Source organism: Trachypithecus francoisi, unplaced genomic scaffold, assembly GCF_009764315.1.
Source record: "Trachypithecus francoisi isolate TF-2019V2 unplaced genomic scaffold, Tfra_2.0 Lachesis_group7, whole genome shotgun sequence".
NCBI lineage: Eukaryota > Metazoa > Chordata > Mammalia > Primates > Cercopithecidae > Trachypithecus > Trachypithecus francoisi.
This window is the reverse complement of record NW_022681472.1, coordinates 95,993,651-96,009,996: the sequence shown is the minus strand read 5'-3', so window position 1 is coordinate 96,009,996 and position 16,346 is coordinate 95,993,651. Positions and strand designations below refer to the sequence as shown.

Sequence of the window (16,346 nt, the reverse complement as noted above, 5' to 3'; positions counted from 1 at the left end):
TGCATATTGGACAACACAGTTCTAACCTACTATTAGTGTCTTGTCATCTGTGTATGGGTTCAAGAGGTTTCTCTGAACTGATGTGGGAATCTAATAAACTGATGCTTGGGTTTGGGAACTGGGGTTTGGCAGTATTCTAAAAGCTTCATGTGAGCTAGTTTTTTATTACATGAGTTTAAATGCATTTAGGACATATCCTTTGACAGTTAATATAGTCAGAAATTATATGATAAAGGTTAGTAATTATATTTTGTTTATGATGTGTAAGTTGTATTTGTTGTTTTATTCACATACAGGACAGTTGCATAGAGTTTGGGCTCAAAGAAGGTTTTTATGCCACTTGAGGCAAAACTACTGCTTATTAGAGTGCACGTTGTAAACCAGTCCCAGACCCACAGATCGTGGAGAGAGGCGACCTCATATTAAAAATGGGACAGCCTACAAGTCCCTGCTTGCTTTCCTAAGGCTTTAAATTTAGATATCTATAATAGGCTTTCCCTAAAATCTTTGAACATAGTGCATTAGGTGTGCTCAGAGTCCTCTATCACAAAACCTGAAGTAGTTTGACTTCTAGATTAAATTAGAATGTGTTCAAGGCAGTGTTGCAGACTTTTTACCATGACCTTGTGTGCTTAAGCCTCATTTTTATTTTCTCAACTGCCAGGTGTCAATAAAGTTCTAACATATGGACAAATGTTAGAAATTCATTATTATTCAAAATAAGTTTAAGAAAATCTAAACTGTATATATGCTAATTATTGGCCTTCAGGTGTTTTTTTTTTTTAATGGAGTTGTCTTCACCTTTGAAGTAAAAGCAATACCTAGTATTCGTCTTTATTTTCAAAAAATATATGCTTCCTTTCATTTTTCTTGAATCATACAACACTTTTTGGTTTATCTTTAATTTTCTTATTTGTGACAGCAATGAATATGGTAAGTTTTTTAGTTCTGCCTGGCTCTGAGAAAAATAGATGTGTAACTGGGTTGACTAATAGCAGTTGACAGCCACACAGTCGGGGAGAGGATATTCCCTGCCCTGGTCTTTCCCTCAACCAAATACTGACATGGCCAGTTGCCTTCTTGAAATCCCTGCTAGAAGGGCATGCATGTACACCTCGCCCAGCCTCACATGTCTAAAATAGAACTGTTGATGCCCACCCACCTCCCCGTTCTCGGTGCATAGCTTCAGCATTCCCTCATACCTCATGTCCAGTCACTCATCCCTGTTGCCTCTGTCCACAGTAGCCCCTGAATCTCACGACTTCTCACGACCTCTACTGTCCACCAACAAACCTCAGGTCAGGCCATGCCTCCCTCTGCATTAAACAGACACACAGGGCATGTAGACCAGAAGCTGTCCAGACAGCAGTGCTTTCTAAGGCAGAGCAGAAACTACCCCCTTCACATTCCAGGAACTTCATCAACAGTTTACTTAAACCTCTGCACCACTGCATGGTAGTAGGAGTTCACATCCCCACTTTACAAGTAACCGGAGGCTCACAGGTGTTAACAGCAAGTCCATCCTATGGCAGAGCCAGGATTCAAATTAAGAACTCTCTGAGGCTGGGCGCAGTGGCTCATGCCGGTAATCCCAGCGCTTTAGGAGGCTGAAGCGGGCAGATCACTTGAGGTCAGGAGTTCGAGACCAGCCTGGCCAACATGGTGAGACCCTGTCTCTACTAAAATTACAAAAAATAGCCGGGTGTGGTAGTGCAGGCCTGTAATCCCAGCTACTTGGGAGACTGAGGCACGAGAATTGCTCGAAGCCTGGGAGGCAGAGGTTGCAGTGAGCTGAGATTGGTCCACTGCATTCTAGCCTGGGTGACAAAGCAAGACTTGTTCTCAAAAAAAAAAAAAAAAACCTCTTTGATATGAAAATCAGTGCTTGCTGTTATGGAATAGTGGCTTGAAAATGTAGATAGAGGCAGAAATGATCAAGAATACCACCTTGTAGATTCCAGAGTGTGTCTCGTGTACTAATTTTGCTACTTCCCAGTAATGATTGGCATCAAGATCCTTAAAATGCAAAGACCCTGTGTTTTTAGGAGGCAAAATGAAAAGGAAGAACTTGTGTAGATACTTTTCCCCCTTCATATCCAACTGTCAAAATAGATAATGATGGTTCTGTAATGGTAAGGAAGGGAAGTTACAAACAAAAGTGGCCAGAGACAGAAATGTAAAACCAGTAGTTGTATGAATTAACTGATGGGTAAAACCAGAAAGTAGTATATCATAGAAGCTGAGATAATTTTAGGATGTAATGAACATAATAATAGCAGAATAAGAAAGAATGAGAACTGAGACCAGTTTTGGATTTAGCAGAGGAGGAATTCATTGGTTTAAGTACTACTAGCAGTCAGATTATAGGACAAGGGATTTAAAATGTTTGAATTACAGTATCATGACATGATATCTATGGTTTTGTTTATAACGCCAGCCAACTTACAGTTATGGATGAAGAAGTCATCCCTGTTTCTTGATACTTTATATTCAGTTTGTTATATGTGATATATTATGTGATTCTGAAAAGATACCTGTATTTCCCTTTTCTCCTTGATCCTTTTATGTGTCTCCTGACATTCCTTAATGTCGTCAGAGGCATTATTTCGTATTACTAGCACACGAGTGACACCTAGTGGCCAAAACATCTGAGTAAGTTAGTAACCAAAGTACTAGGAAAAGAATCAACTGTTCTTTCTAACCTATTTTCTTGGCCAGAGCGTTGCGGTTCTTGATAATAATGATCAGTTTAATTTTGTTGCCTGACTTAAAGAACATTGCTGTGATTTCTGTAAATTAACCTTTTTTACCTAGGGCAAATCACATAAATTTATCTGTTTTTTTTCTCCCCCTAATGTGAAACTGAGATAAGCGAATGAGTCCCTTGATCAAAAAGGTCTATTTTAAAAAATAGTCAACTTTTAGGATAAACCTAAGGGATTTATTTCTGTAACTTGTAAGGTATATCCTGAATCATTTACTAATCAGGCTAGCTATTTTCTCTACAAATACAGTATTACCCAGTTGGAACTGATGTTTATAACCTTCAAGCAATATCTGAAAAAGGACAGTTTTTTAAATACATTATGTTTTACAAAGAGGGAATATTTTAGAAGAGTTTTCAATAATAAGGGTAAAAGGAAAAACCAAAAGGATTTCTATTTAAACCAACTTGTATTCGTGTTTTCTGTACATATCTAGAAAATGATTTGTCCCATCCTTCCTGTGAATATACTGGTAAATTAAAGCATTATTATACTTGTTTCCTTCCTAAATAATATATGGAAGGTTAAATAATTTATAGTGCTTTTATATTCTTGCAAGTTTGTCATTATATTAATTGATTTGGTGGTGTTATTTGTTAATACGCTTCTTTTTATATTTCAGAAAAGATGTTGGTTTAAAGCGATTTTTTCCTAAGAGTTTACTGGATTCTGTCAAGGTAATTAGAGTCTCCTTTATCATAATAAAATAACAAAATTATGCCAAAACCTTTTCCCCAGTGATAACTTGCTTTTGGGAAAGTAAAGTGTAGTTTTCTTCCTTCCATGTAAAATATATAATTTAAAAACTGACATTTATTCTAGTCACATAGGTTTTTAGTATAGCTTTCTCCCATAAAACGTGGTTTTACTTCTTGATTGTATTTGATACTCCGCTAAGCATAAAACTAAAAAAGTTACGTGCACAGTTATTCCTGTCATCTGGGTCTCTACAGGCTCAAATATTTTGACATGCAGAAGAAAATGAGCAATATGTAAAATAATTGTGGTGGAATCATTAATATTGTGTGTATATATGTGTGTATGTGCACGCACATGCTTGCGTGTTAGTGCATTTTGAAGGTCTGTCTTTTGTTTTACCTCTTTGGATGCTTCCCCATATTAATAGCTTTGGCAGAGCCTCAGTTCTTGTCCTTCCCATATCCAGCGTGCAGAGCACCTTGGAGTGAGGTGGGAGGACTCTGAACTGTGATTCCCCCAGCTAATCCAGAGCACACATCAAGATTTTCAAGTGCAACAGGGAACACAAACTTTAGGGTTAAGACAGAGTCTGGCCTAGATGAGCTCTGCCATTTTCTAGCCTCAGGATCTGAGGTCTGGTTTCTTATTTCTACAGTGAAGAAAATAGTATTTTGTAGGGTTGATGTGAATATTTAACAGATTAGTAAATATATTACTTAACCACAGTACCTGTTACATAGCAACAGTGGATGTTACTGCTCTTACTTTTTATTATTTCAGAGATCATATTCTACATCCCATCAGCCGAAGCCCAAGCAGGAGAAGACATACGTTATGAGAAAATGTAGCTAACTTTGGATAAATTGCTTCATTTTTTGGTATTTCAGTATACACATCTGTAAAATGGGGATAAAATCCATTTCTAACACATGAGATTAATATGAGGATTAAATCTTAGACCAAAAGAGAGAACTGTCAATGTCATGTTGATTATCATTGGGTCAGAGTGTTGGTATAATTTATCAGATGCAATCTGTGACAAAAGCTCTGTATTCAGATATCTGGGTCCTGCTCTCTCAAACCCATCCAGAATAGGACTGTAAGGATTAGTCACTGGTTCCCTGACTCCAGAAAGTAACAGTATCCCTTCCTCTCTCACATAGCTTCTTGATAATCTCATGGGAAAAAATATAAAAGTGTTGACTTTAAAATACAAAGCGTTTTACAAATGCAATAAGACATGCATTTAAGAATAGTACAGGCCTGGCGCAGTGGCTCAAGCCTGTAATCCTAGCACTTTGGGAGGCCGAGATGGGCGGATCACGAGGTCAGGAGATCGAGACCATCCTGGTGAACACGGTGAAACCCCGTCTCTACTAAAAAATATAAAAAACTAGCCGGGCGTGGTGGCGGGCGCCTGTAGTCCCAGCTACTCGGGAGGCTGAGGCAGGAGAATGGCGGGAACCTGGGAGGCGGAGCTTGCAGTGAGCCGAGGTGGCGCCACTGCACTCCTGCCTGGGGGACAGAGCGAGACTCTGCCTCAAAAAAAAAAAAAAAGAAAGAATAGTACAGGAAAAGTATACTCTATTTCAGGCTCTTTTTCTAGTGATGCTACTCAGCTTTTTCAGTGTTCTTCAAGTTTCCTGATCTATTAGTGAAATAGTACAGTGAATTGTTAGGAAACAGCGCACACTCAATTTAATGTGGTTGAGGCTAGGACTACAGATCTAGACACTGTCCCAGTCTACAGGTAGCCCGCAGACCATTGGCATGAGTGGGTTGAGTCAGATTTGAAAGAGAACAAAGAGTTTTAAATGAAGCTTGGCACAGTGGAAGGGGAATGAGAGAGAATGACAGAATTATGTCCTTTGGGAGAGTTATTATGTGTGGGTGGCCCATACTCTTGGAGTTGGGAGAATGGGAGATACAGTTTGACCTGGAACGTTTTTGGTGTGGGAGCCGAGAAGGCATGGGAAGACCCGTAAGTGGAAGGGATGCTGCTGTGCATAAACTTGCTGGGTGTTGCAGTGAGGAGGATAGTGGAGACATTCAAACAAGTGTAAGCTACAGTTTTAGTGAATTTACATTATTGGATAGAAGAGTACCCTACGCAGTGTTCTATTGATGGTTATATCACATTAGTAGTATTGCTCAGTGGTTTTCAGTTACGAAGCACCGGGTGGCCTCAGAATTATTGCAAGGTCTCCTTAAATCTGTATGTGTGTAAACAATTAGGAAAAGTTTGACTCTTGTCATTTAGGAGTCCAATACATTCTCGATTTTTAAAGGATCCCCATGCTCAAAACAGGGAACCGCAGGTACAGGTCACAGGTGACAGGTGCCATGCTGTGAGTGTAGCCAGAGTGAGACAGATGCCCAGAGAGATTGGGTAGAGGACTGGCCCTGTTTCCTCCATGACTAGTCCTTCTGAACCTCTGCTTCAGTGTTCCCTCTCCTATTCTTTTCTCACCATGTGAAGTGGAAATGGCAAATACTCTCTTCTATCTTGGGACCTTGTTTAGTACCTTAACTTTTAATTCTACTTTTTCTCTTTCCTTGTTTTTTTTTGGAGACGGAGGGAGTCTCCCTCCATCGCCCAGGCTGGAGTGCAATGGCGCAATCTCAACTCGCTGCAACCTCCTTTTCCCGGGTTCAAGCAATTCTCCTGCCTCAGTCTCCCAAGCAGCTGGGACTACAGGTGTCCGCCACCATGCCTTGCTAATTTTTGTGTTTTTAGTAGACATGAGATTTCACTATGTTGGTTGGGCTGGTCTCGGAACGCCTGACCTCAAGTGATCCACCCACCTCGGCCTCCCAAAGTGCTGGGATTACAGGTGTGAGCCACCGTGCCTGGCCTCAATTTTTAATTATATTGTTTGTTACTTGATTGTATTTTATCTGCCTTCCTCCACTCTATTTTAAGATTCTTGAGGGCAAAAACAATATCTGTTGCCATCTCCACTCTACACCCTTTGTTTGACATAGTACCTGGCATGTAGTAACATTTGGTAAATCCTACTTAATGAATGAATAACAGCAATATGATGAGTAAAATCAGGGAGACACTTTCTGGACACTGAGTACAATGTGAACAAAAGTCATGAAGACAGGATTAAGTAAGACTCTGTAGAAGATAATAGAATTGAAAAGCTAGAAAGTTTCTTTCCTTGGGTATGCCTTCTTTACTGCTCTCCAGCCCCACCCCCCTAAAGAAAACCCCTCCTCTGCAGGGGATTTGTGCAGGTGTCTTAGACTATGTTTCCAGGCTATCCTTTAGGCTTCCACTGCCCTGGCCTTTGCTGCTGACTCCCATGTGCTTTTTTTTTCTGCCATCTTGAGCTGTATCTAGCTATCAGGTGACTCCTGGTAGCCAGAGAGGGCTCACTTCCTAGAAACAGTGAGCCCTGGTAGCCAGAGAGGGCTAACACTCTAGAAACAGTGAGCCCTCTGTGTTTCTAGGCTCTCTAGGAAACAGAGGTCAGACAGGACGGGGTTTTGGCTGAGTAGAGTCAATATGCGATGATTGTGGGCTGTCACTTGATGTGGGCTTAAATGCTCAGATAGGAGTTGAGGGGGATTGGGGACTCACTGCAGGGTGTGCAGAGTGTGCAGTATGATCTCTTTTTGGATTTTAGAATATAAATCTGACAGCAACATGGAGCACAGATTGAAAGCAAAAAGACTAGAACTGAAAAGAGTTGAGAGGTGATTAAGGAAGATGAGACGTGCAGTGATCAGGGCCTGGATGGAATGGCTTCTGCAAGAATGGGAGGGAAGGATGACTAGGGGGATTTGAGAAAACTTCTTTTTTTTTTTTTTTTGAGAGACGGGGTCTCACTCCATTGCCCAGGCTGGAGTGCAATGGCATGATCTTGGTTCGCTGCAGCCTCGGCCACTCAGGTTCAAGCAATTCTCCTGCCTCAGCCACCTGAGTAGCTGGGATTACAGGCATGGATCACCATGCCCAGCTAATTTTTTTTTTTTTTTTCTGTAGAAACATGGTTTTACCATGTTGCCCTGGCTAGTCTCGAAGTCCTGAGCTTAAGCCACCCATCTCCACCTCCCAGAGTGCTGGGATTGCAGATGTGAGCCATCACACCCAGCCCAGAAAAATAACAGATTTGCTTTTTGAGCAATTCAATTGTTGCTGATTTTGATGTAAATAGAATTAATTTTTAGCTACTGTTAGCTATGGATTCATCAGATTCTTGGAGTGGCTCATAAATAAGGTTCTTAGAACTGGTTTCTCACATGCCCTTTTTAATAAGGGAATCAGTGTAATTTTGTGTACCCAATAATGTGTATTTGGCTTAGAAATTCATATCCTTAGCCCAAAATTTTTTTCACATTTGACATAAATTCTTTGAACATTGCACTGATTGCCATGAAACTTCTATGGAATATGGTACCAATATATGCCCATGGGGGTAACAATATGCCCATTAGGTGGTGTCTAGATAGTTCCTTCTTCACAGCTATTGCCAGTGAAACTTCGGCTAACTAGAAATTCACACCAGTTTCATGTTTCTTCTGAAATAGCTCTATAGAATGGCTAGGTCAGTTAACATTGGCTTTTCCATACACAGGCTACATTTGTTTCTCCAGTAATTATTTTGTTTTACCTGCTTTTTTTCCCCTTTCTATTTAGATTTGTAGAGGATTATTTATAATAACATTCACACTGAATTGTTGAAAGATTGCTTTATTATCTTTAGTGAAACTTGGATTAGCTATGTTTTATGCCAAAAATGGAATCTGGGATATATGCGCCTCAATTACTAAGAATAATTTGCAAGTATTTTAATTTCTGTCTCATTGATGTTAGTAGTTTTAAAGACACATTTGAAAAATCACTGTACCAGTAAAACTGTCAAACCCAAATTAAGGGACATTCTACAGAATTCTGATGATTACTCTTGAAAAATATCAGTGTCATGAAAGATAAGACCCAGAAGCTGTAACAGCTGGAGGAGGCTGAGGAGACAAGATATGTAAATGCAGTGTGGAATCTGGAGCAGTGAAAGAACATTAGTGGACAAACTAGTGAAATTGGAATCACTTCTGTAGTTCAGTGAATGTTGTCCTACCAGTGGGTACCAAGGGTGCTCGCCATTCTGGCATTGCAGCTCTACTCTGAGCTTACATTAGGCAGCAAATCAAAATAGGCAAATTTTAATTTATTGCAGTATAATTCACAGTAGAAACCTAATTTCAGAACTAGAAATGTTAAGAGATCAATAGTTAACAGTTTTTTTAGTATCTGATTCTCAAGTAATAATGTGGTTTCCTAGAATACTACCAGGAACACATGATTTTATTCTTGGAGAAAGTAGTCATTATTTTCATTTCTAGGATGAGCAGGTGACTATTTTAAGCTTAACATTTTCGCCAAGCACAGAAATGCATAGCTTGGTACGGTATTCAGCAGTGAATTCCTGGTATCTCCAGTGTGCCAGGACCTGAGTTGGGGATGCTGGGAGGGAGTGAAACCTGGGTCCTGCTTACAGATCTTATCATCTGATGTGGGCCCTGTAGATAGGAGTAAGAAGAAGCTCTCTTCATGCACTTAGCATTTGGTGTTTGGGTTGATAAGTTATTCCTTAAAAACTCTCTTATTGCAGATTTTCCTTGGCATTGCCTTACACCCTTTGCATCTGGGAAGCCCTAGGAATCTATTAGCATCTGATAATCATTAGGTTGACTAATAGGAAATTATTTTTATAGCTCAACATGGGTGAATAGCAGCAGTTTCTTATGTTTCATTCTAGTAATACCACTTCATTTTGAAAACGTATCACATTCTTAGTAAATTTATCACTATACATAAATTGGTTTAAAATAAAATAGTGTGCATAGATAGATGCCTTGTTTCCAAAATCCAGGTAACACAAGCAGGTGGTCAAACTTGAAATGAAGTGCAGAACAGTCTTGTTTACTTATACAGGTTCTGCAAGTGTGTTAATTAATATCCAGAGATTCTACGCAGTTAGATTTTGTGGAGTTTTTTTCCTCACTGAGTAATTAGGAAGGAACTAATGCATTCTAAGATATCCTTCTCATAAAAACTAATTTTGGAGTTTCTTTCAGACAGCAAAGATTTTCTAGTTTCTGTCCAGCACTGAACACTATAGATTTAGAACTCATAGTCCTCTTTGGCAGTCACATTTAAGTACAGACCGTAAGAACTTGGGTATATTCCTGCCAAAGGTGCCAACGATTTTCGTTGGCGGAGAATGAGAGAGTTGTTTCTGTGTCCATAGGAAACTAACTCTGAATGATACCGTTTTCCTTTACTCCAGCTGCTTGAGCTTATTGGTTTGTTGTGTTGTATGTTGCTCTCATTTCTTGGTTCCCAGCTTGTTAATGTGTAGGATTAGCAAGGTAACACTGCCTACAGAAAAAGCAGCACGTTTTCCCACATTCAGCTGAATGAGACAAATACAGTAAAATTAGAGTCCAGACTGTCTGTCTCTTAACATTGCATAGTTATTACTTTCAAACACTTTTGCCCCAGTTACTCGCAAATTTTCCAGCAGGTTAAATTATCAGAGAGAGCAGTTGAGTTCTTCACCACCACACACATTGCATGTCTAAGAGTTTGGGATGAGAAAATGAGGATCAAACCAAATTGACTCACTTTATTTAGCATAGGGTTGATGGCTTCAATCCCTGTTGTAGAAGAACAACACACAACTTCTTTTAAGTTTCTTAGTCATCAGGAGATGCTGTTGCCAAGAGAAACAAGGAAGGCTTGAATTTAAAGGAGACAGAGGGTAGAGAGTTGTTGGGTTACATTTGAAGAATGTTACGGGTGTAAAGTCTAACAGGACTTAGCTACTGGTCTAATGTGAGAGGAGGAAGAAGAAAGTACAGGGTCTGGCCTCAGATTTCTGCCCCGTACACATAAGTGCTCTCTACTGCTACTAGTCAAGAGACAGAATATTGAAGCAGAATCTGAATTGGGTGAGACTGCCAATGATGCATTCAGCTGTGTGAGTGGTGAAATAGAAGTGCCTTGAGACTATGGAGGTCAAAGGGAAGGGGTATAGGAAAGAGTAAGTTCAGAGTGATAGAGGTGGAACTAAGTCAGATGTAGTATATGTTAGGGTCCAGTTAGGTAGGGCCAATAAGCCATCACAGCTGGAATCTCAGTGCTCTTAGTGGCAGGTTTTAGATGTCTGTGGAACTGTCAGGTAGGCAAGTATGTATACATATATATATGAGCATTTGAAGCTCAAGAGCAGATTCCATTTCCTCGACTTCTGTATCTGTTACTTCATAGAATATTTTAGGTTAATTTTAAAAAGCATTGAACAGATGAGCAGATGTCAGTATATAATATTATTGCCAATAGTTTATATATAAACCAGCAGCTGGTTGAGAATTAGGTCCAAAGCAGAGAATTGACTTTTTTTCTGGATCTGTTTTATATAGTTTTTGATCACTGCATCTCAGTATATATCTGAGTTGAAATATTCCTCTTAGAGTCATGAATGAATATATCAACATTTGGTTAATGTTAATAGAAATGTTTTGTCATTGTGTTCTGGTCCCTGTGCTCAGTTGACAACTGTTCCTTGCAACCGCTACCATATTCCAATTTGTTGTATCATACACTTAAAGAGATTTATGATATTCCAGGGCTCTTGCTGGACTTATTTTCTATCAATACTTGTAGATGGGAGACATTTCTTACACTCAGAGCATTTGTACATTGAGGCAGCATGTTCTGTAATAGAAGTTTGAAACTAAAGAAGTCTGAACCATCTTCCCACTTACTTACTAGAAAGTGAAATCTAATTTATCACAGGATAGAAGCAGATTTTATTCATTCATATTATCTGAGAGTTTGCCAGAATCCAAGTTGTTATGGCAGAGACATATAATTATTCATTGTAAAGCACAACATTGAGTTTTAGCTACGGGCTACACTCTTTTCTTTCAGGTAACAAGGCAGCGCATGCTCCCTTCTTACCAACGTGGATCTTACATAAGTGCCATGTCTAAAAATACGTTCAAAACAGTATGAGACCCATAGGGATGTGGTGGTGGTTTGTTCCTGGTTTCTTCTATCAAGCAGAGCATCTTAGAAAAGGAGGTGTTTGAATTGGTCGCATAGCAAGTAAAAAGAAATCAAGCAGTTCTGGATTAGAATCACGATTCTTCTACCCCCTCATTGGTACCCTCATTGGTACCTAATGTTTCATAGTCTCTGTTTGCTCAGTAATATATGAAAAATAGTGTCTTCCTTGCAAGGATCATTGTGAAGACTTTGTTTATTTTCATAGAAGGGCCTACAGATGTCTTTTCTGGCATCATTTTTTGGTGTGTGTGTGTTTTAATAAGTGCCTAATAGCACTATATGCACAGAATTACACTGTTCCTCCTGTAGCCATGAATGAAGATCAGAATGCTCTTTTTCCAGCTGTACTCTGAATTTATTGAATACCTGTTCTGATTATGCAGTGTATGCCAAGTGCCAAGCACAGAGTAGAATTTCCTTAGTGCATTTGTTCTGGGTCCAAAGTGTAGCGGGCCTGCTTCTTAGAAGAGACTGCTTTATATTCAGCAAAGTGCCAGGCTACTATATTATTAGTTTATAAGGAGAAAAACATCTCATAGGTGGCTACAAGCAGTACTCAAATCACCATGTCCAATCTGCATGCTCTGTTGTAGAGTCTGTCCTACACAGGTGATCATAAGCAGAGAATGTTTGGAAAGCCTGGAGTCAAACCAAGAATATGCTTCTCAGACTTTTGTTTATAGAGCACCTGAGGCTGACCAACTCACTCTCTGTATGACACATTTTATAGTCAAGCCTTGCTAACCTTGAACCCATTGTATTGCTCTTCAGTTTAAGTTCTGTGAAGCTGTAATTAATCCTTTTCAAAACAGCTTTAATTCTCTTATTCCACTCTGTCATACTCACCTGTCAAAACCTCAGCCCTGGTTAAAACCAGCTATTGGTCAGCTTACTTGGCTTTGGCCTTCTCTTTTGTCTTCATTTTATTTGCAAGTGACATCCAGTCCCATGTATTTAAATACAGCTGGTCGCTCTGCAATTTCTACCAACAGTGCTGCCCTCTCCTGAGCTCCAAACTTATATCCAAATGTCTCCTTGATGGTTCATGTTGGAAGACTTTACCATCAAACACATTTACAGGATTAACATGACTTTATTTTTTTTACCACGCCTGCCTCTTATGTTTGCCTATTTGTTCCATCTAAAACTCTAGTTTTCCTGGATTCTTCACTTTCCGGTTGTCTTGCATATAATATCCAAATGTCCCAAAGTGCCCGTTTCTCTCGTTCACCACTACGTTGGGGTCCATGCCACTAGTGTTTCTTCTTGGTCTGTTACAGTGACCTGACTGGTCTTTCTGCTTTCACTCCTACACACTCTCCCAACCCTCTGTGTGCAAGAGCAGAGTGAACTTTTTAAAATAAAAGTCACATGCCTTAGGTAATCCTCCCATGTCCCACTCTCTTGGCTCATTGAATTCCTGTCTTCAGGAATCTTGTCCTCTGCCTTACCTCAGCCTCTCACTCTGGTCTTACTCATTTCCAGTAATCAAACCCCCTCCCTAATTGTGTGTATCCTTCTCTGACCACAGCTCCTGTCTTTCCAGCTCACTTTCTGTAGTATCCCAGATCCAGTAATCCTTGGATCCCACTAGGACCTTCAAGCCACTACAGACAGGCTGTCACCTCCATGACCCACCAAAGTATGCCATGCCCTCCTAGTTCACCATGTACCTGACTTAGCAGCCACACTTCAACCTGGACCCCTGACTGCTCCCCATCTCCCTGACCCACTGAGATTAGCAGGTTACCTAATCCATCTTCCCTGTCTGCTGGGCCAGCCAGGACCTTCCCTTGAACTCCACTGGGCCCTTACTGGCCTGCTTGACAGCTCCACTTAGATTTCTTGTATTCTTCTGGCATTCTTTCTGACCTTTACCCACCAACCTGTTCCTCTCACAATTTTTGTCATTTCAGTTTAATGGCAGCTATTAACTATCAGCATATCCTATTGGTTCTGTGTTTAAAATAAATCCATTGGAGTCTAATTACTCTTAAAAAAAAAAAAAAAAGAAAGCTAGGATCTGACTACTTTTCACCCTCTTTCTGGTTCTGTACTTGTGCCAACTGTCTCCTCCTGCCTGTATTATTTAGGCTGCCCCAACTTGGTTTCTCCTGCTCCTTTCATACTGTTCACAACACAGTGGCCAGAGTATCCCTGTTAAAACCTCATTCAGGCCGGGTGCAGTGGCTCATGCCTGTAATCCCAGCACTTTGGGAGGCCAAGGCAGGTGGATCACTTGAGGTCAGGAGTTCAAGACCAGCCTGACCAACCTGATGAAACCCTGTCTCTACTAAAAATAAAAAATTAGCCGGGTGTGGTGGTGTACACCTGTAATCCCAGCTACTCAGGGAGGCTGGGGGGTAGGAGAATCGCTTGAGCCTGGGAGGCAGAGGTTGCAGTGAGCTGAGATCACGCCACTGCACTCTAGTCTGGGGAACAGAGTGAGACCCTATATCAAAAAAAAAAAAAAAAAAGACCTAAGTCAGATAATGTCACTCCTCTGCTCAAAGTCTCCTGAGGACTTGGCAACTCATCAGGGTCAAAGTCAAGTAGTTACCATGACCTGCATTCTCTTGCCCCTCTTCCTTACACCTCATCATGTTATCATGTTCCCTTTATCCATGGCCCCCTCAGGCTGCTTCACACACCAAGGACTGGAGGTTTGCTGCTTGGAAAGCATTTCCCTCCACTATGCAGATTTCCATGTGTATAAGTAGAAAACTCAAATAAGCAAAAAAGGACCAGAAGACCACCTATCCTCTTACTTCATGATAAAAGCGAAAACATCGTTGCTTTAAGTCATTCGTGGATACATTGCTGTGTGCTCACCAGGACCCACACCTGTGCTCTTGCCTTTTAAAGGCATCTGTACTCTACGCTGACTGTTTTGTCATCTTTTTTCATGTAACAATGTAATATGAGTTTTAATGCCAGTAAATTAGTTCTCCAAAACAGTTCCTGAGGCTGCATAGAAGATTGGTTGAGAAGATAGATCCACCATAATTTACGTAACCAGGCTCTATATTACTGTAAACAGTTCTGCAGTTAATCTTTTTGTTCCTGAATCTTTGCATGTATCTCAAAGAATAATGTCCTGGAATTTTATTTTCTGGATCAAGCATTGTGGTTTTTTAAAAGTTTTTGATTTGTGCTGTCCTTCAGAAAGATATACTGTTTTTTCCCTCCTAACAGTAGAATGTGCAAGTACCTTTATACCTTTTGCCTGGTCTTTTCTGAGTCATGTGCACATATAGTACAAACTTTTATTTAAGAAATAAAACTCTATACATGAACTTTACAGGTAAAAATGGTTAAAATGGTAAATTTTGTGTTATATGCATTTTGCCACAATTAAAAGAAATAAATACATTTATGGTTATTTGACAAGTATACTTTTGGGCAGTAATATGAATGTAGGTGTTAGTATGTAGTTGGTAGGAGAGAAATCTTACTATTATTGTTTTGGTCTTTACTCGTTGCTGAGTTTTTCAAGATTTTTGGTAATTTTGTCATGCAGGCCAAAACACTAAGAAAATTGATCCAACAAACATTTAGACAATTCGCCAACCTTAATAGAGAAGAAAGTATTCTGAAATTCTTTGAGATCCTGTCTCCAGTCTACAGATTTGATAAGGAATGCTTCAAGTGTGCTCTTGGTGTAAGTATGGAAATGTGGGAAATAGTGGGCTAGTTTGATTTTACTTTTTCTTATATCTTACTATATATCTAAATTTCTGATGAAAAAATGCTAACTTGTCCCATTTTTTCAATGAAATGATATTTTGTCATTTTACCGTGTGAAAAATAGAAAAAGAAAATAATATGAGAATAAAATCACCTGTTTAAAAACAGCATGCCTATTTTCATAATTAGATTTTTAAAATTTTATGCCTGTGATTTGTTAATTGTTATCTAAGGGCTAGTTTACCTATTTAGATAATCATCCCAGAGAAACCCTTGGCATCAGGCATGTTGAAATAAGCACAGTGCATCTTTGTGTAGGCTTAACAGATCCTGGGTCAATTATAGATATTTTAAATATTTTATCTTATTTGGTTAGATAGATTAATAGCAAACCAAACCAGCCCCTGCTTTGGTCCTTTAACATATCCACGGCTCTTTATCTAAAGTATTCCTTTTTTTCCTTCTGCCACCTCTGTTCTCGCTTGTTTCACCTTCAAAAGTCAAGCTGGATTATTTCAGTGGAATTGGCAATCGGCCCAGAAGAAGGGATCAGTTACTTGACGGACAAGGGCTGCAATGTAAGTCTGCTCTGACCTTTCGGGAACTTGGCTTTAGACAAAGAAGAATCAAATTAAGGAAATGGGGCATTCTTTTGGAAAAGATCATTTTACAATTAAGTTTTCCTATTGCACTGCATTTATTATTCAACAGAGTGGAGCACAAGTAAGATAAAGTCCAGGCGGCGCTGTTGAAATACCTCGGAATTACTTAGTTTTGGAAGGAAAGGAATCATACAAATCTTACATGTGTTAGTGAGACCTGAATGGGGTTGTTACAGTTTATCTGGAGAAGTTTTAAATGCTAATTTTTAAAATTAAGTTCTGTATATGATTTGCATATATTTGTACTGACATCTTATCCTCTGAAACAGCCTCTTCAGGTTGTTTCCAGGAAAAAATTATTATACATTCACAATTCTCTTGAAAGCCTTATTAGCCTTATTTACCTTGAGGAAAAAATGTCCATCAGATGGAAACTCATACTTTTACCCCAGACCTCACTTCTTTTGTTACTTTACTAGCAGAAGGGCTGACCATCTCCTGTGTGATCCT

The 16,346-nt window shown here is 39.6% G+C and overlaps 1 protein-coding gene across 37 annotated transcripts in view; it reads left to right on the top strand.

The window, feature by feature from the left end:
* The window catches only part of PTK2 (protein tyrosine kinase 2), a 366,245-nt gene that overhangs the window by 175,730 nt on the left and 174,169 nt on the right, over window positions 1-16,346 (top strand). For 36 of the 37 annotated variants that reach the window (XM_033203331.1, XM_033203330.1, XM_033203297.1 and 33 more), the window contains 3 exons: window positions 3,388-3,442; window positions 15,068-15,208; window positions 15,735-15,812. In XM_033203331.1, coding sequence (XP_033059222.1) covers window positions 3,388-3,442; window positions 15,068-15,208; window positions 15,735-15,812 — 274 coding nt within the window. Of the gene's footprint in view, window positions 1-3,387; window positions 3,443-15,061; window positions 15,209-15,734; window positions 15,813-16,346 lie in introns of those variants that run through there. The other variant, XM_033203336.1, reaches the window with a different exon arrangement.